Source organism: Balaenoptera musculus, chromosome 10 (genome assembly GCF_009873245.2).
Source record: "Balaenoptera musculus isolate JJ_BM4_2016_0621 chromosome 10, mBalMus1.pri.v3, whole genome shotgun sequence".
Taxonomy (NCBI): Eukaryota; Metazoa; Chordata; class Mammalia; order Artiodactyla; family Balaenopteridae; genus Balaenoptera; species Balaenoptera musculus.
In genome coordinates, this window is record NC_045794.1 from 99,279,478 (window position 1) to 99,304,941 (window position 25,464).

A 25,464-nucleotide genomic window follows, 5' to 3' on the forward strand; every position below is an offset into this window, starting at 1 on the left:
GCAGAGCTCGGAGGAGACGCAGGCCCACCGCTGGGGGGCGTGTGTGCTGTGGCTCGAAGCCGGCTGATGCCGAGAGGCCCGCATCGGCGGGGGCTGCAGTCGCAGGGTCATCTCCGTGTGTGTGAGCGCCCTGCAAGAAGGAACCACGTGTAACATCATGGACGGAGAGGCAGAGAGGGAGGCATGTTCTCTGGAGGGAACAGCAGCACCATTTATAAAGACGCGTGAATCAGCTCCCTGTCGCTGCTGTAACAAAGCACCACAGACCTAGAGGCTTAACTCGACACAGGGCAGTCACCTTGCAGTCTGGAGGCCAGGAGTCCAAAGTGGGTCTCACTGGGCTGAAACCAGGGTGTCGGCAGGGCTGCGTTCCTTCTGGAGGTTCTAGGGGAGGATCTGTTTCCCAGCCTTTCCCAGCTTCCGGAGGCGCCCCGTTCCTTGGCTCATGGCCCCTTCCTGTATCTCAAAGCCAGCAGTTCAGCATCTTCCAGTCTCCCTCCGGATCTTTGCCTCTCAGTGCCGTCTTATGGGCCCTTGTGACTGTATTGGGCCCACCTGGACACTCCAGGCTGATCTTATTTTAAGATCAGATGATTAGCAACCTCAATTCTATCTGCAATCTTAATCTTAATCTTGCCATATTACGTAACATAGTCACAGGTTCCAGGAATTAGAACGTGGACATCTTTGGGGGACCGTTATTCTGTCTGACAAACCTAGTATCTCTCAAAGTAATATTTCAGGATATACTTTATTAGCCACATGAGAAAAAGAGTTTTAAAAATTTGAACCTCCTTTGAATTCTTCTAAAAATGGTACCATATAAAAGTGTCCAGGGGTGCCCGTGGGGTCCCAGTAGGCCTTAGCTAGAGAACTTACTGTTGGATGTTTCCCCCCCCCTCCTAGCTGGGACTGAGTCCCCTTCACCTTCATCCTCCTGTAACCTGGTTTATGTCTCTGCCAAGGGTGCTTGGGGTTTCAGGGGCAACCTGAGTCCAAGGACCACCTGCTCTCAGGCCTCCGAGGACTGTCTCACCCTCACTGCCCACGTGAACTATAGGGATTTTGCAGAGAACATGTAGGGGAAACAGTTTACCTTTCTTCATAGTCGGGAACCTGGGAAAAGACACATTTTTCCCATGAGTTGTTTTATTGTTTCCAGTTTCACATTTATGCATTTGGCAAAATAAGAAACCCATGTTACAACACTGTAATGTTCAGACTATAAGTTAAGAACAATAAAATCCAGATAACACAAACTCTCAGACACCGTGACCTTTGTGAATTCATCTCCTACTTCGGTGGAGTATCCAAAAAGAAGTCATTTTTGCAAAGGTACATGTTTAATCAAGCAGGGCCGGGTTACCCCAGGTCGCTGGCCCAGCTCCTTAATGAAAGTGCGTCAGGTCCGGCTGTCTGCCGTGTCGGGAGCCGGGTTTCAACGGCAAACACGCTCTCTGGGCTGCTCCTTTGCAAGGTGAAATGGAAACAGCGGAGACACTGGGTAAAACTCAGGATTCTGTTCCTTCTCAGTGGTATTAAGTGGGCAGACCGGAGCAGAAAGCCAGGAGCCCTTCACAAAGTGCTTTCCATGAAAGACCAGAACCCAGGTGAGTTCACTGTGGGAGGTCACTTCATAGCTGCTGTTTTCTTTCTTTTTTTTTTTTTTTAAATGATTATTCTATGTTTATTTATTTATTTTATTTATGGCTGTGTTGGGTCTTCATTTCTGTCCGAGGGCTTTCTCTAGTTGCGGCGAGCGGGGGCCACTCTTCATCGCGGTGCGCGGGCCTCTCACTGTCGCGGCCTCTCTTGCAGCGGAGCACAGGCTCCAGACGCGCAGGCTCAGCAATTGTGGCTCACGGGCCCAGCCGCTCCGCGGCATGTGGGATCCTCCCAGACCAGGGCTCGAACCCGTGTCCCCTGCACTGGCAGGCGGACTCCCAACCACTGCGCCACCAGGGAAGCCCGCTGCTGTTTTCTTGTTTGTTTTTCTCATAGCTGCTGTTTTAGGGCATCCGGCGTCATAGAAAAGAAGCATGAAGAGCATCACAGACTCTTCCCCAGAGTACCACCCTGACTCAGCGAGGCTTTGCATCTTTTTTTTTTTGGCCGCACCGTGCGGCTTGGGGGATCTTAGTTCCCTAACCAGGGATTGAACCCAGGACCCAGTGGTGAAAGTGCGGAGTCCTAACCACAGGACCGCCAGGGAATTCCCTTTGCATCTTAATTTTACTCCATTTTTCTCTAAATACCTGAGCGTTTGGGATTAGAACAGAGTTCCATACTTGTACAATCAGCCTTTCACTCCACTGTGCAAGGAATGGGCCCTGAAGCCTTCCGTGGCTTCATTCTGAAGGGGAATGCTGCCGTCTCCCTTGCTGGAAACCCGCTGGGTCAGTCATCTTGCACTTGTAACAGAGGCTGACTTTAGCGAAGCTAATAGTCACAGTGCTCACGGAAGAAAACCCTCTGTGGTGGGTCTCGTCACCCGTTATCATGAACTTGTGGCGGTCTGTGTACACACACTCTGACCTTTTATAAAAGTTTCATCAGCCAAGTGCTCCCCGAGCAGTGCCACGAGCCACTCGTGTCCCCGTCTGTTGTCTGCAAGGCTTTTATGATCCAGTGAGGAAACAGGCTGTACTGCCAAGTGCCTCAGTTACTGGAACAAAGGACAGTCAAGCAGGCCCCGCTGATGCAGATCAGGCCACACTTCCCCTTAGGTTGATTCCTGCAAAAGCCCTGCACTTTTGACATCCTCCTCATACCCTGCAGCTCCTGAGGCTAAGAATTCTCTTTAATTTGTGCATTTGCTTTTTCTTTTTTAAAGACCAGATAAATTTACCTTTAGGATAACTAGATGTGCTCAAATGCACCGTGTGTTTAAAGATCACCAAAGAGTGAGACTCCCCTGGCGGTCCAGTGGTTAAGACTCTGCGCTTCCACTGCAGGGGACGCGGGTTCGATCCCTGGTCGGGGAACGAAGATCCCACATGCCGTGCAGTGCGGCAAAAAAAAAAGGAAGAAAAAATAAAAATAAAAAAAAGATCACCAGGGGCTTCCCTGGTGGCGCAGTGATTGAGAGTCCGCCTGCCAATGCAGGGGACATGGGTTCAAGCCCTGGTCCGGGAAGATCCCACATGCCGTGGAGCAACTAAGCCCGGGAGCCGCAACTACTGAGCCTGTGTGCCACAACTACTGAAGCCCACATGCCACAACTATTGAGCCTGTGTGCCACAACTACTGAAGCCCACGTGCCACAACTACTGAGCCTGTGTGCCACAACTACTGAAGCCCGTGTGCCACAACTACTGAGCCTGTGTGCCACAACTACTGAAGCCCGCGTGCCACAACTACTGAGCCTGTGTGCCACAACTACTGAAGCCCGCGCGCCTAGAGCCTGTGCTCCACAACAAGAGAAGCCACTGCAATGAGAAGCCCGCGCGCCACAATCAAGAGAAGCCACTGCGATGAGAAGCCTGCGCACTGTGATGAAGACCCTATGCAGCCAAAAAAAATAAATAAATTTATTTAAAAAAAAAAAGATCGTCAAAGAGGAGCGGATTCCTTAGTCTAGTAAAAAAACCAGAGAACTGCATTTGAAATGAAATGTTTAAAATAAGGTGGCTGTACTCAAAATTCACATTTCTAGCTACTCTTCAAGAACTGGGTCTGACGACACGAGACCTTCATTCTTACAGGGAACAGGGGGCTGGAGCTGGAGTGGTGTTCCTTCAGCCTGAGTCTGCACTCCTGGGCGCCCGTGGGCCCTCTCTGGCTGCTTCAGTTATGTAAATTGTCCCTGCCTGTGGCCCATCCGGAGGGGAAGCATCTGAACGTGTCCGGGGAGGAGGAGGCAGGTTGGGGGGCGAGGGGGCCGGGGCAACCGTCAGAAGGTGGAGTCGTGGCCCCGAGTCATGATCCCGGCTCTAGTCTTGTGGGTTTTTTTTTTTTTTCCGCCACACCGCGAGGCATGCGGAACTTCCCTGACCAGGGATGGAACCTGGGCCCCCTGCAGTGGAAGCATGGAGTCTTAACCACTGGACCACCAGGGAAGTCCCCCTGTGGGCTCTTTAGCAAACCCACTCCCTTCTTCCCTCTGGGCCACAGCCGGTCTTCTGTCAAAGGAGAGGATTTGGGTTTGGTACCTTCCAGTGCCGGATTCCACAGTCACAGGGATGCCGCCTGTGGGTTTTCTGAGGCTTTGTGTCCCCGTGTAAATGCGAGCTGATGTGTAACACTGTAGATCACTTTGCCTGTTTTCGAACATTAGCTACAATGAGTGAGCAGTGGGTACTTTTTTTGTGATTCAGACCGGACTTGAACCCCAGCGCTGTCACCAGCCAGACACAGCATTTTCTGAATCAATTATGATGCTTTCCCAGAAATTCTCCCCCAAGCCATCAGTACCCATTCATGAAATATTTACACAGTCAATGATCTCCACAACATAACCACTTATTGGATGGTTTTTAAAAGCTTGTTTACAGCATCCAACATTTAACCACAGGAACAATAACAAAATATAAATTTCTTTGCCTCCTTTTTTAGCTTTTTACTGATTTCTTCAGATGATTGTGTATAACAGCAGTTCTCTAACTTCTTGGCCTCAGGACCCCTTAGCACTGTCAAAAATTGTGGAGGACCCCCAAAGAGCTTTTGTTTATGTGGGTCGATGCTAATACTTACCGTATTGGAAATTAAACCAAAAATTTTAAAAATAGTAATTCATTTAAAAATAACAAACTCATTGCTTGCTAACATAAATAACACTTTATGAAAAAACTGTATTTCCAAACAACTATAGTGAAAAGAGTGGCATTGTTTTGCAATTTTGCAAATCTCTTTACTGTCTGTCTTCAAAAACACATGGATTCTCACATCTACTTCTGCATTCAATTTCTTGCAATTGAAGTGGTTTAGGTAAGGAAGAAAATCCATCCTCACATAGATAGGTATTTGTAAAAGAGGAGAGTATTTTAATAGCCTTTTCAGATGACAGTGAGTATTCTGTGATACTTCACCAAAATTTAACAAGGGATGGTTTTTCAAAGGTTAGTTGCAATTTGGAATCCGGAACCACATTGGTGACTTTCCACGCTCAGTTCCATCAAATCCAGTGGTCCGTCTGGCACTGTGACTGGGTCTGTTACCCAGGCATGATTTTATAGCATCATACATTGATCATTTGGGAAATACTGGTTCACAAATTATGCAAATCTTCCAAATACTGACACATGTCTTGATTATGCAAAATTAAAAGATCACGTTCATTAATGTCACCACTGATCTCATCAGAAGAATCTTTTAAGTATTGAAAGCTGCCAAGCTCATGGTGGTGGATACAAGTTTCTCCAAATTCCAGTTTTCACATGAAAGCTCCTATGTTCTCATTTGCAGCAAATACTGTTAGTTGCTTTCCTTGAAGCTCACTTCATTCATTTTCAAGGAAACATCTGCCAAAATAACCCAAGTCGGAATAACCCTAGGGTGTCAGTCATTCATTCAAGTAACAATGATTGATGTTGCGTGGGAAGAGCGGCTGGTTCCCTGCAGCCCAGCCACACAGCTTTTCCCTGAGACAGATGTGCCCTCTGTGCTCCCCGTGTCAGCAGGCAGAATGTTAAAGGGCTGGGATTTAATGAAATTGAGCATTTTGCCTCGAGGATGTTCTCCAGTGAGCCTGGCATTTTCTTTCTTTCTTTTTAATATTTATTTATTTATTTATTGGGCTGCACTGGGTCTTAGTTGCCGCATGTGGATCTTTGTTGCGGCATGTGAACTCTTAGTTGTGGCATGTGGGATCTAGTTCCCTGACCAGGGATCAAACCCGGAACACCCCCCCCCCCCAGAAAAAAACCCCAAACCAAAAACCTGGGCCCCCTGCATTGGGAGCATGGAGACTTGCCCACTGGACCACCACAGAAGTCCGAGACTAGCATTTTGGTTTCAGTCCCTGGGTGCAGGATACAATGACCACAAATGTGGACTGGGGCTCTGCCCTCCCCCATGCTCACGCCCCGGCAATTTTACCCACTGTCACCTTTGCATAACTGCAAATGTCACTCCAGTGAACTGAGTCACCAAGTAACATCTTAGTGTTATTATAAAAATTGTTTTGACCTCGCAAATCCCCTGAAAGTCGGGCCCCCAGGGGCCCATGGACCACACGTTGAGAACCCCTGATCTATCATCATCCAAAGCAAGTTATTTCAGGGACTTCCCTGGCGGTCCAGTGGTTAGGGCTCTGCGTTTCTACTGCAGGGGGCAAAGGTTCGATCCCTAGTTGGGGAACTAAGATCCTGCATGCCGTATGGCATGGCCAAAGAAACCAAAAAAAACAAAAACCCCAAAGCAAGGGACTTCCCTGGTGGTGCAGTGGTTAAGACTCCACCTACCAATGCAGGGGACACGGGTTCGAGCCCTCGTCCGGGAAGATCCCAATGCTGCGGAGCAACTAAGCCCGTGCACCACAACTACTGAGGCTGCACACTAGAGCCCGTGAGCCACAACTACTGAGCCCACGTGCCGCAACTACTGAAGCCCGCACGCCTGGAGCCTGTGCTCCACAACAAGAGATGCCACCGCAATGAGAAGCCCGCACACCTCAACGAAGAGTAGCCCCTGCTCGCTGCAACTAGAGAAAGCCCACGTGCAGCAATGAAGACCCAACGCAGCCAAAAATATAAATAAATAAATAAATGAATAAATAAATAAATAAAATTTAAAAAGCCCAAAGCAAGTTATTTCAGCCTGTGGAGGTCCTCCCCAGAAGGTGTTCCGATATTTGCACTAGAGCAATTGCAAGATGACTACAGTAATTACTGGAGTAATTGTGAGCGTCTCTGTATGGACCTGAATGAGGAGGGACTCTGTCTTTGCTGAGGGACAAGCTGGGAATTAAAAACCCTCCTTTTATCATCAGATGCAAACCATATTCCCCTCCCAGACCTCACATTTCTCTTCTGTGAAATGGGGCTGCTGGGACCTGTGTGTCACAGGAGCTGTATGTGGAGGGTCCGGCACACAGTAGGGCCTGGCACACAGTAGGAGCTGAGAGCCACAGTCCCCGACAGTTGGGGCGGCTGGGCTCTGCCTTGGATCCAGAGGATGGTGTGAGCAGGGGAGAGATTTGAGTCTTCCCGAATTGTTATCACCTGGGAGTGCCGCAGAGAGAAAAGATTGGTTTAAATTTGGAATAAAACGTAGGCATGTTTTACATTTATACTCACACATTTCGGTTTGCAAAGTGAACTGTGGGAAGCTGTCTCAACACTGCTTTACTGGGGTCAAACCCTCCGCCTTTAAGCACTAACAATGCTTTGCCAGAGGGGCTAACGGTCATCCCGTTGTCCCCGAGTCTGGTTGTGACTTTGTACGTGGCGTTTTCCTGACAAGTAAATTACTGGACTCCTTTGCCAAATCATTAGATAACTTTAAAGAACAAAGAACGTTTATGCAAAAGGAGATTCAGCATTATCTTGCTAGGAACATAAACAGTAATCATTTTTGAGAAGAATGTGCATTCCATGAATTTGGATCAACTACGAAAATTACAGCCTCTCTACCCAGTTCCCACCCACCCACCCCTTTTCAGTCAACCAGTTTCTAACAAAGGAAGCATTTCCTACTATATCTGTCACTAGATAGATGTGCTGGTCAATTAAAATATTCCGACTTCTCATGGTTGAGATAATAGCCAGCCTGGATCCATCCATCATGTGAAACAGGTGACCTCCCTAGATTGAGTCAGAGACCCAAACACAATTGCTTCGATCCTATTATCGTACCCAGAAATTACGGCTCATCTAAACGTAATTTCCCTGAAATACTAAGTGGGCAGAGCTACGGCTAGAAATATTAGAACATAAGAAAGAGACCATGGTAGGGATTGACACTGAACATGTAGGGGTAGAAATGGACATGCAGTCCTTACTGAGAGGAAGTGTGGAAATCCAATGCGATGGAATTTCCTGAGCTGTTTCTGTAGTAAAGGTTAAATAGGATTCATCCCTAAGCTTTCGTCCAGAGCCGTTACCTAAGCACTGATAGGAACTTGTTGCAGCAGCTGCGCCAGGACTGATCTCCCTCGAATCCGACCCTTCCCATCCCCACAGCCTCAGCCCTGGGCCCGGCCGGGCATCATTTCCTGTCTGTCTGAAAACAGCCTTCTCCCGGCTGGCCCTTCCGGGTGTGGGAACAGGAAGAGCACATATCAGGAGCCAGAGCCGGCCTTGAATCCTCACTTCCTCCACTCGTTTGCTCAGTCACTCAACACATGCGCCGGGCACAGTGCAGGTGCCCTCTCCCTGCAATTACAGAGTAATGTCTGGCCTCCTTATTTATCCCCAGATGCCTCTCGGCATCTCGTGTCGGCTCACCCCTTTATCCCCTGTCTCACCCCAGGTACCCCCTTTTCCCCCAGTCATTTCAAATGACCTTTAGCTGCCAGCTGTTGGTCCTTGTTTCTGCAGGGCCTGCCCCTCCCCCTCCTTCGGAGCCAGCTCTCCGTCAGCCCAGTGGTCCCCGCCTGGGGAAGCCCAGGCTGGCTCTCCGGTGGGTCTCAGAGATCCATCGAGGTGCTGGGGGAATGTGTTGATCCTGGTCTGGGGTGTCTGAAGAGGCTTCTCTGAAGACGGGGGACTTAAGCTGAGATGTGAAGAATGAGAAGTAAGCCAGCAGGTGAGGAGGCGAAGGGAACAGCTAGCTAGGAAGGGGAACAGCCGATACAAAGGCCTCAGATGGAAAGCAGCTGGGGTTTGTCAGGAATTGAAGGAGGGTCAGGGTTCTCCAGAGAAACAGAATCCATGGGAGATATATGCATATAAAAGGAGATTTCATATAGGGAATTGGCTCATTTAATTACAGAGGCTGAGAAGTCCCAATCTTCTCTCTGCCAGCTAGAGACTCAGGAAAGCTGGTGGTATAATTCAAGTCCAAGTCCAAGGGCCTGAGAACCAGGGGAGCCAATGGTGTAAATCGCAGTTGGGGGGCAGGAGAGGAGGAGGTGAGATGTCCCAGCTCAACAGTGAGGCAGGAAAAAAAGGGCAAATTCCTTCTTTCTCTGACCATTGTTTTATTCAGGTCCTTAATGAGTCGGATGAGGCCCACATTGGGATCTGTCTCTCTCTCTCTCTGTCTCTTTATATAGGAGAAGACTATATCTATCATCCATCTATCTACCTATCTATCTATCTACCTATCTACCTACCTACCTATCTATCTATCTCTCCTGATATATATGTGTGTCATCTCCTATTGGTTCTGCTTCTCTGGACACCCCGACTGATACACAGTCCTTCCCAGTCCTTGAGGTCTAAGACCCTAGAGCTAGAAAAGAGCTTATTTCTCTGCATGTCATTCTCTTGTCAGAGAACATAAGGAAAGAAGTCCCACCTCTTCTGGGCTTGACTAATAAAAAAAAAAAGAAAATCAAACTAGGCAGTTGCTGTGGATGACCACATCCATCACCAAGTAGCAGAGGCAAAGGCACAGAAAGGGCAAATGCATCTCGTGACTCGAATCCCCCCTGCCGGCCGCAGGTGCCCGTGACAAGCAAGCAGGCTCTGAGCGTTGCTGCGTGACGTCTGTGGAGGTGACCCTGTCTGCGCGTGGCAGCTCTCCTGGGGTCCCCTCAACCTCCCCTTGGTTCGCTTGCACTGCTCCCATCTGCTGACTAAGCCAGAACGTGCAGGGGGGTTAACACATGAAATCCATTTTAAGGGAAATTAAGAACCATTGATCCAACAGGATTCTAAAAATATCTGATCGATTAGAAAAGGTTCTTGGGAGGACGCTGCTGCTTACTCAGATTCCCCAGCTGACCTCCTCGTGAGCTTTGAAAACTCTGAAAATCTTTATTTTGCAATAAAAGTGAAAAAAGTACCACCGCTCTTTAAAAATCGATGATGATATTTTTAAAACTAAACTTTCCGTTTTACAGTTTTAGATTTACAGAAACATTTTGAAAATAGGGCAGGGAGTTCCCATACACCTCTCACCCAGTTTTCCCGAGTATGAACACCTTACATTAGTCTGGGTACGTTTGTTACAATTAATGAACCAATAGGAACACGTTTCCATGAGCTAGTCTAGTCTCAGATTTCCTTAGTTTTTCCCGGATGTCCTTCTCTGGTCCAGGATCCCACATGACCTTTAGTCGTCCTGTCTCCTTAGCTCCTCTGGCTGTGACGGTTTCTCAGACTTCCCTTGCTTTTGATGACCTTGACAGCTTTGAGGAGCTCTGGGCCGGTTGTGTAGAACCAGCTGGAGTTTGTCTGGTGTTTTTCTCATGATTAGATGGAGTTTTATGGGCTTGAGGGAGATGACCACAGGGGTATGCTGTCATTTTCATTCCATCACATCAGGGCACATGCTGTCACCGTGACCGATTGCTGTGACGTTGGCCTTGACCCCCTGGCTGAGGTGTGTTTGTCAGACAGGTTCTATAAAAAATATTGTTTTAAAAGAAAAACGTGGATGAGATAGGAAAGGTGTATATTCTTTAACGATTTGAGTCTGGTCCAATCTTGATGTTTATCCTACGATGTATACATGAAAATCTATAGCTTGCCTTCTTCGTGAATGAGATGGGACAGCCCGGAAAACAAGTGGAATCAATTTGAACTGCAAACAGAGCTAAGAGGATTGGTAAAGGCCAGGCATAAAAGCGGCTCTTTCAACAAGTTTGCCTCTAGATTTGACAGCTCCCAAACAGGGCCGCTGGTGCCTGTTGGAGCCTGGATGATGCAGGAAGGCCGCAGTGACGGGGGCTGAAGTTAGTGATTCTCTTGCAAGTTCCTGACTGCTTCATGGGGGAATGAATAATGTATCTCTGAAATTAATAAGGCATCACTAGACACACAGGCAAAAAGCTTCAGGATAAAGAATGTTCCAAGTTCTGTACAGGTGCCCAAGTTTAAAATCCAGCAACGAATGTAAACCTCGACCAGCACCAGTAATCTCTAAGGGCCCCTGCTATGGAGTTTAAGCTTCTATTTAAAACATCGTTCTCTCAAATATTCTGGGTTAATATTTCCAAATAATTGGTAGTAGAATTAAAGAAAAATCAAGCATTTAAAAGATGTGTTCATTTCTCCAAGGAGAATGACGTCTCTTATATTAAAATCTGCAATAGTGGCAAAGAATCTGATTGTTAAAAGAGCAAAAAGTTGCCAGGAGACATTCTTTTGTTGATACATTTTCGCTATTTAAAAACGTAAAAACCATCCCTGGCTCTCGGGCCTTACAAAACAGGCACAGGCTGGATGGTTTTGCTGGAAGTTTGCTGACCTCTGAGGTTCGTGGATCCGGAGACCAGCGGCTCTTGGACCAGAGAGGGAAATGTGGGAATCGTTAGCATCAACATGGTGTTTAAACCCACATATATATATATTTTTTTTTTTGGCCATGTGGCTTGTGGGATCTTAATTCCCTGACCAGGGATCAAACCCACACCCTTGGCAGTGAGGCAGTAGAAGCGAGGAGTCCAAGCCACTGGACCGCCAGGGAATTCCCATAAACCTGCATATCTGCCCTTCACTTATAACAACCTACTATTCTAATTGTGTGTGTGTGTGTGTGCGCACACGTGTGTGTGTGTGTGTGTGTGTGTGTGTGAGCCTCTGTTCCCTAGAATGGAAGCTCTATACGAGCAGGCACTCGATACGTTTGTTGAATGAACGAACAAGCAAATGAATGATTAAGTAAATGCCGCAAACACCCGTTGCCACCCAGCATGAAGACTCCACCAGAAAAGCGTCCAGGGAATGGAGAGGTGCCAAGGAGGAGATGACCAGCTGGGCCTGGGAGGGAGTCAGGTCAGAGAAGCAAGGTGGGAAGAGAGCAAACCGTGTGTGCAAAGCCTTGGGGTCGAGGATGGCTTGTTTAGGACAACTGTGAACTGGATGCAAAGTTGGAGAGTTAGGAGGTGACGGGACCACGGAGGGCCTCGTCTGCCAGGCCAGAGAGACTGGTGAGCCTTGGGAAGGCTTTGAAAAATTAAATCAGGGGATGTCTTGATTCGATTTGGGTTTCACTGGTTAGGAGATCCTTGCCTTGGTCCAGGTGAGAGATGCGGGGCTGTGAGCTTGGGCTCTTATAGAAGAGGACTGGGTAGGGGGTGTGAAGACAATAGACCGACAGGTTGGGGAGAAGGAGAAGCCCCTGGTGACCCCATCTCCCAGCAGGGGACTGGCTGACTTCACCAAGTATGGCAGACTGTCCTCTAACTATGTGTGGTCCCCTGGGGTGTAACTCTCTGCTCCCTTGGGGCTGGCTGTGGACAGAAAGTCCGAAATCAAGGTCCAAATCCACAGGGACACACTCTCTCTGAAGGCTCTGGGAGAACTTTTCCACGCCTTTCTCTAGCTTCTGGTGTCGCAGGTAACCCTTGGTGTGTCTTGGCTTGTGGACGCAGCCCTCCCATCTCTGTCTCCATCTTCACCTGGGCTCTGCCGGTCTGTGGACTAAGGCCCATCTAATGACTCATCTTAAACTCCATCACATCTGCAAAGCCCTTATTGCCAGATAAGGTCACAGTCCCAGGCACGGCGGTTCAGGCTTCAATGGGTTTTGGGGAAACAATTCAATCCATGACCGGGTCACTACGTAACATGCCTTGGGAAGGACTGAGCCAGGCATGGAGGAGTGAAGGGGGTGGTGGAGAACAGAACGTTCTTTCAGCAGGAGCGTCAGGAAGGGAGAAGAGAGGCAGAAGGCGAAGGGGGTCAGGATGGGAGAGACCCTCGGCCTGGCCTTTGCAGCCTGGTTCCGGTGACAATGGTTCCTTTACTAAAACGAGGAGCTGGGTTTCAAAGGGAATTTTACACTTTGGTGGGGGGATGACCAACCGGACTCACAATGGCCTTCTGTGCCCTTTCCTCGCGCAGATGGCCTGGACGTCTCCTCATTCGCGGGGGTCTGCACCTCCCCATCCCGCGGCCCGGCTCCCACCAGGTCTCCGTTTCACAAAAAGGGGAGCCTCCAGCATACATTTTTAAACAGTAATTATTTGAAACAAGTAGTTGGATAATTTAAAAGTACGTTTCGGGGACTTCCCTGGCAGTCCAGTGGTTAAGACTCTGTGCTTCCACTGCAGGGGGCGCAGGTTCGATCCCTGGTCAGGGAACTAAGATCCCCCATGCCACGAGGCACAGCCAAAAAATAAAAAAATTAAAAAAAAAAAAATACGTTGGGAATGCCAGAAAGCTCCCGGGCCCAGGCCTGGTCACTTGTGTTCCCACTGTGCTCTTTTCATGGTAGGACTGATGCTGTGCGTCTTTTTAATACAGCTGATGCTTTAAAGGGGAGTCTTCTTAACATCATACACTTCGAAATTTCTGAGAAAACTAGTGGTATCTCTGACGGGCAGCTGTCTTATCCCAGAAGCCCACGGTGACCCTTCAATAAAAGAGTATGGTATAGCCTTGCCACTCAGAGTGTGACACAGGAACTAAAAAGCCAGAGGCATGGGGTGCATTAGAAATGCAGAGTTTCAGGCCCGGTCCAGCCCTTCTCCTCCAGGACCTACAGTTTCTCATGGTCCCCAGGCGACCGGTGTGCATTAACGATTGAGAAGCTCCTGGGAAGTCTGGAGTCAATGCAGTTTGATCCCTTCCAGCCCTTCCTCAAACACTAGACCCCAGATCTCCCACCAGCACAGGCTTTGTCATGGCCCCCCCGTTTCCTTCCTGAACAGGCAGCCGGAAAGCAAGTGACAGTAAAGCTTTGCTTCCTAATATTTCCTTGTATTTCCATGTCACACCTTACTCTCTCATTTCCTCATCACCAAATCTGTCACCGGGGCTGAGTGTTTGAAGGAGCCATAAATAATTTGCATCCATGGATAAAACCTTTTCTGTGTGGATGCAAACGTCACAATAGTCCCAAGTGGCAGGAGTAATCTGCTGCAATAACTACCACCAACCTCCTGTCATCAATCGTTTGCCATCCATCCATCCATCCATCCTTCTATTCATCCATCCATCCATCGAACACTGATTGAGCTCTGAGTGTGTGCGAGGCTCTGTGTGGGGTCCAGAGGCAGAGGCGACGCTGCCTGTCTCGGGGGGAAGGGCCATGATGGGGTCAGCTAGGAGCTCTGGAAAGCTGGAGGCTGGAATGCCACGGAGGATGGGGAGGAGGGAGGGGAGGAGGATGGGGAAGAAGGTGGGGAGGAGGATGGGGAGGGCTGGGACCATCTGCAGCCCCTTCTTCTGGGAAGCTGGTTGTTCCCTCCTGTGCTCGCTCTGCACTTCAGCTGGGGGCCTTCTTGCGAGGCCGTGCACCCCACACTGGAGGCCAGGATTTATGTGCATTTCTCCCCATCCCCATCCTCCCATCCAGGTTGCTGGTGCAGCAATCTTTCACTCTCTCTTTCCCCAGGGCTGGCCCTCTGGTTAACCCTCTTCTGCCTCTAGGGGACTATTTATTCTCTGTTCTTCCATCTTTGGCTGGTTGGCTTATTCATCCATCTCTCTTTCCTGTTACTTCTCCTCCCTCGGAAAGTCCTTGCCTTTTCCCACACCCCAAGGCAGCCCTTTTCAGTTTAGTACATTACCTTTACATTCAGGGCCTGATTTATTTTGGGTCTTAGACACAGGCTTAAAAAATGGTGGTAAAATATACCTAAGATAAAAGTCACTATTTCAACCATTTAAAATGTACAGCTCAGTGGCATTAAGTTCATTCACATTGTTGTACAGCCATCACTACCCTCCATCTGCAGAACTCTTTTCATCTTGCAAAGCTGAAACTCTGTCCCCGTGAAACTAACTCCCCAGTCTCCCCTCCCCCCAGCCCCTGATGACCACCATCTACCTTCTGTCTCTATGAACCTGACTCCTTCTGGTGTCTCATGTGCGTGGAATCATGCGCTATTTGTCCTTTTGTGTCTGACTTATTTCACTGAGCATAATGTCCTCAAGGTGCATCCATGTTGTTGCGTGGGCCGGAATCTCATGCATATGTGTATGGTTAGACCACATATTGTTTATCCCTTCATCTGTGATGGACATTAGGTTGTTTCTACCTTTAGAGACAGGTTTTTCTGATTCATGAAATATTTACTGAATATTTACCACGTGGAAGGCAGAATGCATCTAGGGAAAAAAGACTCATTTTGCATTTTTCTTTCAGATTACAAGAAAACTACAGCACTTAGTGGTAGAAAAGTGTTTTTAGGTTGCAGTCTTTTATAACCCTTCGCAGATTGTATACAGGTAGAGCTGCACGGTCGGCCATCCGGAGGGCAAGGGCCTAGGCTACTGCTGCCACGGTGCTTCTGAAAAAAAAAATCAGCTCCATATTTTAGTAGTTCTTCATAATAAATAAATAGCGCTGATGATCAAATAGCCTTGTCAAGGCTTGCATTTTCTGATTTCCTTGCAAATTTGAAATTTTGACAGTCTTAAGATAAATTATCATACAGAGTTGAGTTTTACGGTTTAATACTCTCCTGATTCCAGAGCATAATTTGCTTACAGCTGCTCAGCCTTCGGGTCTCTGTTAGTGATGAACTCCAGTAGGTGTGCTAGGTGGATAATCACGGAACATATTTTAATGTACGAGTCGTGAACCTGAACAAATGAAAATTTGTCTCACTTATGCACGAGACTGTGCTTTTCACTGACGATCACGTGCTTCCTGTCTGAGTATCCACTGTCTCAATCAAAATGTATTCTGATTAGTCCTGAAATCAGTTCTATTCACTCTGCGTCAGCATCCATTTGTTATTGTTTGTACTGCCAGATAGACAGGCAGAGTTCAAATCAGCCGTTTCCCCTTGACAAAGTGTTTGAGGATTAAAAGTTGGACTTCCATAAAGGTTTATATATGTGTAAAATGTATGTATGTATAACACATATATGTAAAATGTACACATGTATGTACATGGGTTTTTTTTTTGGAAAATTTCCTTTTTAAAAATATTTTATTGAAATATAGTTGATTTACAGTGTTGTGTTGGTTTCAGATATACAGTAAAGTGATTCAGTTACACATATATATATATTCTTTTTCAGATTCTTTTCCATTATAGATTATTATAAGATACTGAGTATAGTTCCCTGTGCTATACAGTAGGTCCCTGTTGGTTATCTATTTTCTATATGGTAGTGTGTATATGTTCATCCCAACTCCTAATTTATCCCCCTTCCTTCCCCCTTTGGTAACCATAAGTTTGTTTTCTATGTCTGTGAGTCTATTTCTCTTTTGTAAATAAGTTCATTTGTATCATTTTTTTTTAGATTCCACATATAAGCGATATCATATGATATTTGTCTTTCTCTCGTACATGGGTTTTCAAAATTGCTAATTTAATTTTCCTGCCATGAGAATGTAAGCTCCACTGGGCAGCCCTTCTTGGATTTGTGTATGGTGTGTCCTAAGGCCTGGAATCACACCCAGAACCTACCTTGACACCCAATGTGTGTGGAATGAGTGAGTATGTAAACGTATGAAGTAGAAGCACAAGTTGCTTTTCCGTTTAACCCCACATCATGGGTGGCGTCTCACACCAGTTAGGCAGCCCCACCCTGTTCCGCGTAATATTTCCTGGTGCTGCTGGACTCTGCTTTGACTTATATAATCAGAGATGCACGTTTAGGTGGTTCCCATTTTCCAAAAAGACAAGCCATATTGCAATATACTCCTACCTTTGTATAACAGTGCGGAAAGTCTTACAGAATAAATGACAGAAGTGGAACTGTTACTGATCCACTTTGGAAGGGTTGTATTAATAATGCATTTCTTTTTTTTTTTAATTTTTGAAAATTTTGCCTGTGTTGGGTTTTTTTGTTGCTGCACACGGCTTTCTCTAGTTGCAGCGAGCTGGGGCTACTCTTCATTGCGGTGCGCAGGCTTCTCGTTGCAGTGGCTTCTATTGTTGTGGAGCACGGGCTCTAGGTGCGCGGCCTTCAGTAGTTGCAGCACGCGGGCTCGGTAGTTTTCGCTCATGGGCTCTAGAGCGCAGGCTCAGTAGTTGTGGCGCACGGGCTTCGTTGCTCCGCGGCCTGTGGGATCTTCCCGGCCCAGGGCTCGAACCCATGTCCCCTGCATTGGCAGGCGGATTCTTAACCACTGTGCCACCAAGGAAGCCCAATAATGCATTTCTAATGCAAGGGAAGATTTTGTATACTCCCTTGGAGTTCAAAACAACAGGCTCTGAATCACTGGCACCTTTTAAACATTGATTTTTAGTGGCACCATCGTCGTTACCATTATTAGGACTTTCAGGCAAAAATATGCAGTAAGTGAAATGCAGTTTGGGTACCGTCTGCTTCCAAATCCGGCCTGTTTTTGTATGGCCTGTGAGCTAAGAATGGGTTTACGTTTCAACTGTTTTGAAAAAAAAAAATCGAAAGAAGAATATTTTGTGACATGTGAAAATGATATGAAATCCAAAGTTCTGAGTGCAGAGTGCACTTACATTGGAATGTAGCCACTCATTTGCTTATAGATTGTCTATGACTGCTTTCAGATTATGACAGCAAAGTTGAGCAGTTGCAACAGGCTGTATGGCCCGAGAAGTGGAAAATATTTCCTGTCTGACCCCTTACAGACCCCTGCCCTGGACCACTGTCTTCCCCAGCCCTAGTGATGTTCTCCCAACGTGCTGTGGTGGCCAAGTCTGCTGCTCTATCCAGCAGCAAGCTCACCGCTCCAAAGTGCCCCCACCCGTCATTGTTTTCCCCTCCACCCAAAGCACAGCTCTCATTCCCTTACTGCGCCCAGTTAGGTGGGAGGAGGAAAGCAAAGCCTTTTACTTTGCAGGCAGCTGATATATATATATGGCACATGAATGGTGAAAGAAATTTAGACTATGGTGTGAATGTCTAATAGGCCTGGCCTGTTTGTTCTCCCACCCACATAAGAGGTCCTGGCATTTTTCAAGGAACTTGCTCTCTGAAAGCTATGGGCCAGTCTTCTTTTGAAGGGGGCATAATCTTTTAGGGGGCTTTACCAATTTCTCCTCCATGGAAGACTAGGAATGAATAAGTTGGCGCCAATCTTTCATTCATTCCTCATCTCTAAAATATTTACGAGAACAAAGTGTATGCATAGTTTAATTTGCCTACTATGCAAAAAGAAAACTCTAGAGAATTTGCCAATAATGAAAATCCAACTTCCCTTGTCTCAAAGTTTGCTGATGTTTCCAAAATCACTTGAGTGAAAGGCAGTCAGGAATTTGTGTTTCGCTCACATGTGGTTCAGGAAAAAGTGTTACCACCAGTTTTAAGATTCCAGGCAAGTATGGTCGTCTTTTATGCTCCTAGCATTTAAAGTGAAAATCACAGGTTCCTCTCTTGCCAGGTCACTAAATTAGCAGAGTGATTAAATCACGCCATTCAAAAGACTGCTTTGGATACCATGATTACAGCACGCTTGAAAATGCTGCCCCAAAGGGCAGGAAGATTGCATCAGAAGTGTAACCTGGGGGAAATAAGGCATTTTCTCCATCACTGAATCAATTAAGTATTTCCCTCACTTCCCTACACACTTCTAACTCTCCTGAAATTGCTAGGAGGTTTGAAAATGAATAACACAAGGAAACATTACACAGTCTCAATCCTTCCTCGTATGAGCTCCCTTTTCTCTCCCAAAGAGCTAAAGGCTGTTTTTCATTTTTTAAAAAGATATCTCTTCTTTTTAGTTACACGGAAGCAAAATGAGAGAAGGCATGCAGCTTTTATATAAAACTCCCTTTAAATGCTTCCTGAGCTGCCGTATTATCACAGGAGACACATCGATAAGGAATGAAACCCAAATGCAGGTAAGGTAGAGAACTCAAATGATCCTCCTTAGGGGTATCATTTATTTATTTTCTTTTCCCCAAGCCTTTATGGAGGTATAACTGATACACGGTGAAAGGCACAACTCTCCAGTGTACCAGGTGATGGCTTTTTACTTAGGTATAAACCGTGTGACCCCCACAGCTTGCGGCCCATGTGCATCACCCAGAGTTTCCTGGTGCCCATATCCAGGCAAGACCCTCTCCCCTTGAAGGTGACCACTCTCAATGTAGAAAAGAGGTCACCTGCTGTTGAACTTCAAATAAGTGGATTCCCCCAGGATGCACCCTTGCACTTGGGCTTCTTTTTTAAAAATTATTATTAATTTATTTTTGACTGCGTTGGGTCTTCGTTGTTGCACATGGGCTTTCTCTAGTTGCGGCGAGTGGGGGCTACTCTTTGTTGCAGCGCACGGTATCCTCATTGCGGTGGCTTCTCTTGTTGCGGAGCACGGGCTCTAGGCGCGCAGGCTTCAGTAGTTGTGGCACGCAGGCTCAGTAGTTGTGGCTCGCGGGCTCTAGAGCACAGGCTCAGTAGTTGTGGCGCATGGGCTTAGTTGCTCCGCAGCATGTGGGATCTTCCCGGACCAGAGCTCGAACCCGTGTCCCCTGCGTTGGCAGGCGGATTCTTAACCACTGCGCCACCAGGGAAGTCCCGCACTTGGCTTCTTTTGCTGAACGTGTTTTTGAGATACATCGCGCCATTGCTCTTTTTTGCTTGCTCGCTCCAGAGAGAATGCTGTGTAAAGTCACCAGGAGCGAGGGAAAGTTTCTGGGGTTTAAATCATGGTCCCTCCAGCCTCTAACCCTGAAAAAAACCCCAAATTCATCCACAATCACTTCTTTTTTTTTTTTAAGAAATTCACGTTATTTATTTATTTATTTATTTATGGCTGTGTTGGGTCTTCGTTTCTGTGTGAGGGCTTTCTCTAGTTGCGGCAAGTGGGGACCACTCTTCATCGCGGTGCGCGGGCCTCTCACCATCGCGGCCTCTCTTGTTGCGGAGCACAGGCTCCAGACACGCAGGCTCAGTAATTGTGGCTCACGGGCCCAGTTTCTCCGTGGCATGTGGGATCTTCCCAGACCAGGGCTCGAACCCGTGTCCCCTGCATTGGCAGGCAGATTCTCAACCACTGTGCCACCAGGGAAGCCCCACAATCACTTCTTGATTGTCATCTGCGGTGCACACGAGTCAAAAAAAACCATCACAACTAACACAATAATTTTTAAAAATCTTCCAAGCTGCATTTGATAAGAAATCAGACTATTCTCCAGTCCAGCAGGTGCAAGGGAAACAGAGGCCATGAGTGCAGCGTTTTTGTCTGAGGCTGCAAGGGCCATCCTTCACCTCGGGCAAGGGAATGACTATGAACTTTATCGAGAAATCACTGCTTTGCACGGATTTCTCAGCAATACGTACCACGCTCACATTGAAAATATGATTATGTTTCGATATGCATGATGTCTACAAGATTCCAGAACCCTACTGTCATGTAAGAGCTGGGTCAGTTTCTCTTACAACCTGGGCCGTCGTCAGGACTTAAGTATCTTCTAGAGAGATTCTTTCGTGGTGTAACGGCATCTTTTGAAGTAGGATCTGACCTGTCTTTGCGGTGTTCAAATTAGCAGTGACCAAATGGAAATAGTAAATTCTGTGTATCCACTGGGAAAGCAGACCCACTGATGAAATATCTAAACAATCAGTTATTGACTGGGCACTCACCACATGCCCAGGACTGCGCCCAGGAACTCGGCTCTTTCCCATTTTCTTTCCCAAGGTTTCTCTTCCGCTCCTCTCCCCTGATTGCAGGCTCTCCCGCTGGGGTCTGTGGCTGGGAGGGCGGGGTGGCTGCAGGCCCCCGGAAACACTGTGCAGCATCTCGTGTGTGTATTTCTCCGGAGAAGACAGTCTGTACCACGCATCAGATTCTCAAAGGGGCCAGAGACCCCCTGCCCTAGATGACATTTCCTCGGCATTCAGAACAATGTAGCCCTGCGTCATGACCCCATCAGGATCTCAATAACCACATTCACCATCTTTCTGTGTTTTCCCCAGAGTGGGTAGTGACACCCCAAATCAGGCCATGCTGGTGAGAAGCCTCAGAGCCCTCTGACCCTTCACTGTCCCTAAACCCAGCCTCCAATTATTCCCCACATGTTGTGGTCTGCAGCCCTGAAAGTTCATTGTTTTTGTTTTGGGGGGTTTTTTTTTGGTTGCACCGCGCAGCATGCATGTGGAATCTTAGTTCCCCCACCAGGGATCGAACCCGCACCCCCTGCAGTGGAAGCACAGAGTCTTAATCCCTGGGCCGCCAGGGAAGTCCCTGAAAGTTCATTCTCATCTCTTCCTTCCCTCTGCCACGGGCAACTCTGGCCTCGCCCGTTTCAGTAGCTTCCGAATTGGTCTCCGGCTGGGGGTTGTGCTTCAACCGTCCTCTGCATCAACCCTTTGCTCAGACCCCTTCAGCGGCTCAGGGTTCCTTGTGCGGGATCACTGATCTCACGGCCTCACCCGCCCACCTAGTCACACCGGGCAGCCTGCGTCCCTGGCCTCCCTCCCATCTCCCAGGTGCCTGGGTCTTCCCTGGCATTCTCCCTTTCCATCCTGAATCTTCTCCCTCGAGAGAATAAGGGCATCCGTGTCCCTTCATCTCCCGCACCTTCTCCTCCTCCTGCTTCCCTCCCACCTTGCTGGGTTGCTAACTTCGGGGCGTGCACGTTCCCCTGGATCACCAGCTCCTGGAGGGCAAGGCTCTGCCCCTGCGGTCAGTGCATCCCTGCAGGAGGACAGGGCCTGGCACCGCTCGGCCAACAGAAACCCTTGCTGATGGGAACTGGAGGAGTTACAGAGCGCTGTGGGGCAATGAGCCAGCCCAGGGGAGGTGGAAAACACTGTTAACCACACGTGTGGACCTAGACTCCCTGCTCCTCCCCAGCGGACCTCCTCTGATAGTTCTTATCTGCTGGTGAAGGACCCCACCCGGCCTGCTGGGCCCAGCGGGAAGCAGCCTTAACTCTTCCCACCCCAAGCCTGGGGCTCCTTCCCCCTATGAGCGTCTCCAGAAACTGTTCACGCCCCTCCTAAGTCACCGGGACCTCGGAACTGGTCTCCCTGCCTCTGGCTTTACTCCTTCCGTGCCCACGGTCACACATCACCCAGAGTCCACTTTGTAGAACCCGGATCCACCACGTCACCTCCACCTTAAACCCCTTCCCCACCTTCCAGCCCTTACAGGGCCTGCCTTGTCCTCTTCTCTCTCTCCTCCCTGGAGCTCCCACACTGTCCCCTCTGGTCCTGCTTCTCCCTCCACCTGAACGCCTACCCCTGATTCCATAGCAGGGCTCTTTCCTGTGTCTCCACATCACCTCTTGGGGAAACATCCTGAGCTCCCCTAGGACAGGGTACTATGTGCGGGCATTGCCCACCATACTGCAAGCTTCTAGAGGGCAGGGATAGGTCACAAGTGTTCCCCCAGCCGCAAGCCTGGTTGTGGGTAAAAGCTCAGCGAGTGAAATGACCTATTTGTGCGGTTATCTGACGCACATCGGCTGCGCAAAGGTGGTGGCCCTGGCTGCCTCGCTGCCCCCCACCCGGAGCCGGCTGAGCCCAGGGCTCAAACGTGTAGAACAAAAGGAGGCAGAGCGAGCCCTCGGTCCGTCCCGGCGGCGGCACTTGGGAGCGGAACCACCGCTTCACTCTGAGAGTGAGTGTGACGCGCACCGTGGGAACGGCCGACGGCCCGCGGGCTGGAAGCGGCGACCGCAGAGCCCGAGACGGCGCCGACCTCTGGCGGCGGGCTTCGCAGGGCCAGGGGCGGGCGCGGGGCGGGGGCCGGCGCCGGGGCCGCGCCCTCCCGGCCACTCCCCTGGGCGAGCGGCGGCGGCGACCAGGGCGGCTCCCACACGCGCTGCGCCCGCGCCCGGCTGCCGGGGACCCCGCGCGCCCCATGTCCTCCGCGCCGCCGCGCTCGCCCGCCCTGCGGCCCCACAGGATGAAGAAGGACGAGTCGTTCCTGGGCAAGCTGGGCGGCACGCTGGCGAGGAAGAAGAAGGCCAAGGAGGGTGAGTGCGCCGGCCGCCGGCCTCCTGCCGCGCACGCGCCGCGCCCCGCCCCGCGGACCCGGGCGGGTGGCCGACCGCGTCCGCGTCCGCGCCCGCGCGTATGCCGCCCCGAGTCCCGCCGGGACCCGACTGAGTGGCAGCCGGGGCCACGCGGCCCGAGACCCGCCGGGACCCGCGCGCACGGCCTCCTACGCCCGCCCGGCCCGCGCAGCGCGCAGCCGTGACCTTCGGGACAGCCCATGACCCTCGCTCATTCCTCCTCCGAGACCTTTAAACGCCGGCTCGGGAACCGCGAGCCTGGCCACCCCCCTTCCCTGCCGGCTCGTGGAGCCCCTTTTGGGCTCCCGGCGCCATCTGAACGCGCATCGCCAGCTCCTGCTGAGGGCAGGATGTTGAGCAAATGTGGGGCGAGCCCCCGGTCCGCCGAGGACAGGCCGGCGCCCACCGCCGCCTGAGTCGCCGTTTCTTGAGCCCCCTTCCCCGCCCGCAGGCCCAGCTCGTTCAGCCCTTGTGACCACTCACTCGGTGAGCAGTTATTGGGCACCAGTGCTGAGCGGGCAAGGCCCGGGGCCCGCTGGTGTTCGTGGTGCGGTGCTCTGCCCGGGATGCGGCCCCAGCCCCGGGGAGGGGGGGAAAGGAAAGGGATGCAGAGCGGGCAGGCCAGAGGCTGCGAGGCCCGCCGGCAAGGACTACGGAGCCCCCTCCATTTTTGACTCCACGTGTCCACGAAAATAATTCTCAAAAACTTCCTACCACCTCTTACCTTTTAAAAGTTTTGTTTAGAGTTGTGAGGGATGTGACTTCTGGCCTCTTGTTTGTGTTCTTTAAATCCGGCTGTTTCCTGGGCCTCTCCCAGGGCTGCATTACTGAATTTTTCCTTTGTTCTGGCCCAGAGATTCCTCCCCGGGGCCAGATTCCCTGTGGGTAAGAGTGTGAGCTATACTGCGGTGGCCGTGAACAGGCTGGTGGGAGCTGGCCTCAGGCAGGACATTAGACAAGAGAGGATCCGGAGTCAGGGGTGTGCAGTGAGTTCCTTAAACCATGGGCCCCCGACACCTGGGCCGCGGACTGGTACCGGTCCCCGGCCTGTTAGGAACTGGGCCGCGCAACAGGAAGCTTCATCTGCCACTCCCCGTCTCTCGCATTAGCGTGTGAACCATCCCTCCTCCCTCCCCCCGGTCCGCGGAAAAATTGTCTTCCACGAAACCGGTCGCTGGTGCCAAAACGTTTGGGGACCGCTGCCTGAAACCACCCGAGCCTGACCTGTGCTTTAGAAAGTCTTCCTGTACCTGGAGGATGAGTGTACCCCCCAGGGACGTGTGTACCCCAAGGACATACTTGCGAGGCACACGTGTCCCCGTATTAATTTCTCCCTTTGAGGTGTGTGTTCCTAGGGATACCTGTGATGCTTTACCTGTAGGGATGTGCGTACTCCCACACACTTTCCGCCCAGGGATTTGTGTGTGTGTGTGTGGGGGGGGGAGGGGTGCCTATGCATTTCCCACCAGGGAAGCTTTTACCAAATTAGATGATTCAGTTCCATGAGGGCAGGGCCTTTCACCTTTAGTTTATCAATGAAAAAATGTTGCCTGCCATATCAGTAAACAAAGGATGTTGCAGCCTTTGAGCCCCTACAACCATCCCGGAAGGTGAGCCCTGAGGAGATTCAGGGTGGAAACAAGAACTGCCAAGCCCTCAGGCACTGCAGCCACGCCGCATCGATGCACCCCGAGGAGACTCAGGATGAGGAAGCACAGGATGCCGGCCCCAGGTAGCTGAGGTGCATATCAAAGGAATAATTTCAGTGAGCCCAGACTCTTGCATCTTCCCATACATAGAAAAGTGCTAAATTCCTTGAGATATCTGGTTTTCTTTAATTAACAGTAATCTTTTGATGTTCGGGTTACCTGGTCTTTGTTGCGAAAACCTTCTACGTATCCTGGTTCCTCCCTTGCCTCTTTGGAGCGGTCCCTCAGAGCTATCTGAGATGCTGTGTCCCGGGCTTAAGTCCTCAGTTTTGCCCACCGAATAAAACATAATTCTCAACTTGTAGGTTGTGCGGTTTTTTCAGTCAACAAGTTGTTCCAAGCAAATGAGCCCCTCCTCTCTGAAGCCTGACGTTTAGGATCCAAACTGGCTTGTGTCAATCTCTATCAAGTCACACCTCCGAAAAGATGGTAAATGGCCTTCACCCTTCCCTTGATCATTCCAGCTGCTTCTCTGATCTGCGGTCTCGACTGTCTCACTTGCAGTCCTCATCACCGTCACCAAAATCATTTCAGTTCCTCTTTATACCTTACGACAGTTATAAACACGAATGTCATACCCTTTCCAATTCATTCGTTGCCTGCTGTGAGACCCTAGGAAGAAAAGATAGATAAGGCCCTCGCTTTCATGGAACAGGGACTCAGTCGTAAGAAATAAATAAAACAGACCAATCATGCTGTAATAATATGTGCTAGGAGGAAGATGTAACAGTGCAATGAGATGGATGCCCACGGAAGGCCTCAAAGCAGGTGATGTTTGGCTTGAGACCTGAAGGAACCAGGAAAGCAATCTCTCACAGAATAGCAAGTCATCAGAATGTTCCGGAGGATGACAGCTTTTTA

At 49.5% G+C, this 25,464-nt stretch overlaps 1 protein-coding gene and 1 long non-coding RNA gene across 2 annotated transcripts in view; one reads left to right on the forward strand and one right to left on the reverse strand.

Moving 5' to 3' along the window:
• Positions 1-1,948: 1,948 nt before the first annotated feature.
• On the reverse strand, positions 1,949-23,934 carry LOC118902278. Its single transcript, XR_005021541.1, has 3 exons — positions 23,619-23,934; positions 17,334-17,340; positions 1,949-1,971 (listed from the first exon to the last, which is right to left on the reverse strand). It is a non-coding gene; the product is annotated as an uncharacterized LOC118902278 (long non-coding RNA).
• PARVB (parvin beta) overlaps positions 22,668-25,464 on the forward strand; it is a 114,662-nt gene continuing 111,865 nt past the window's right edge. The window contains exon 1 of the mRNA XM_036866436.1: positions 22,668-22,855. Coding sequence (XP_036722331.1) covers positions 22,741-22,855 — 115 coding nt within the window. The 5' untranslated portion in view covers positions 22,668-22,740. The remainder of the gene's footprint in view (positions 22,856-25,464) is intronic.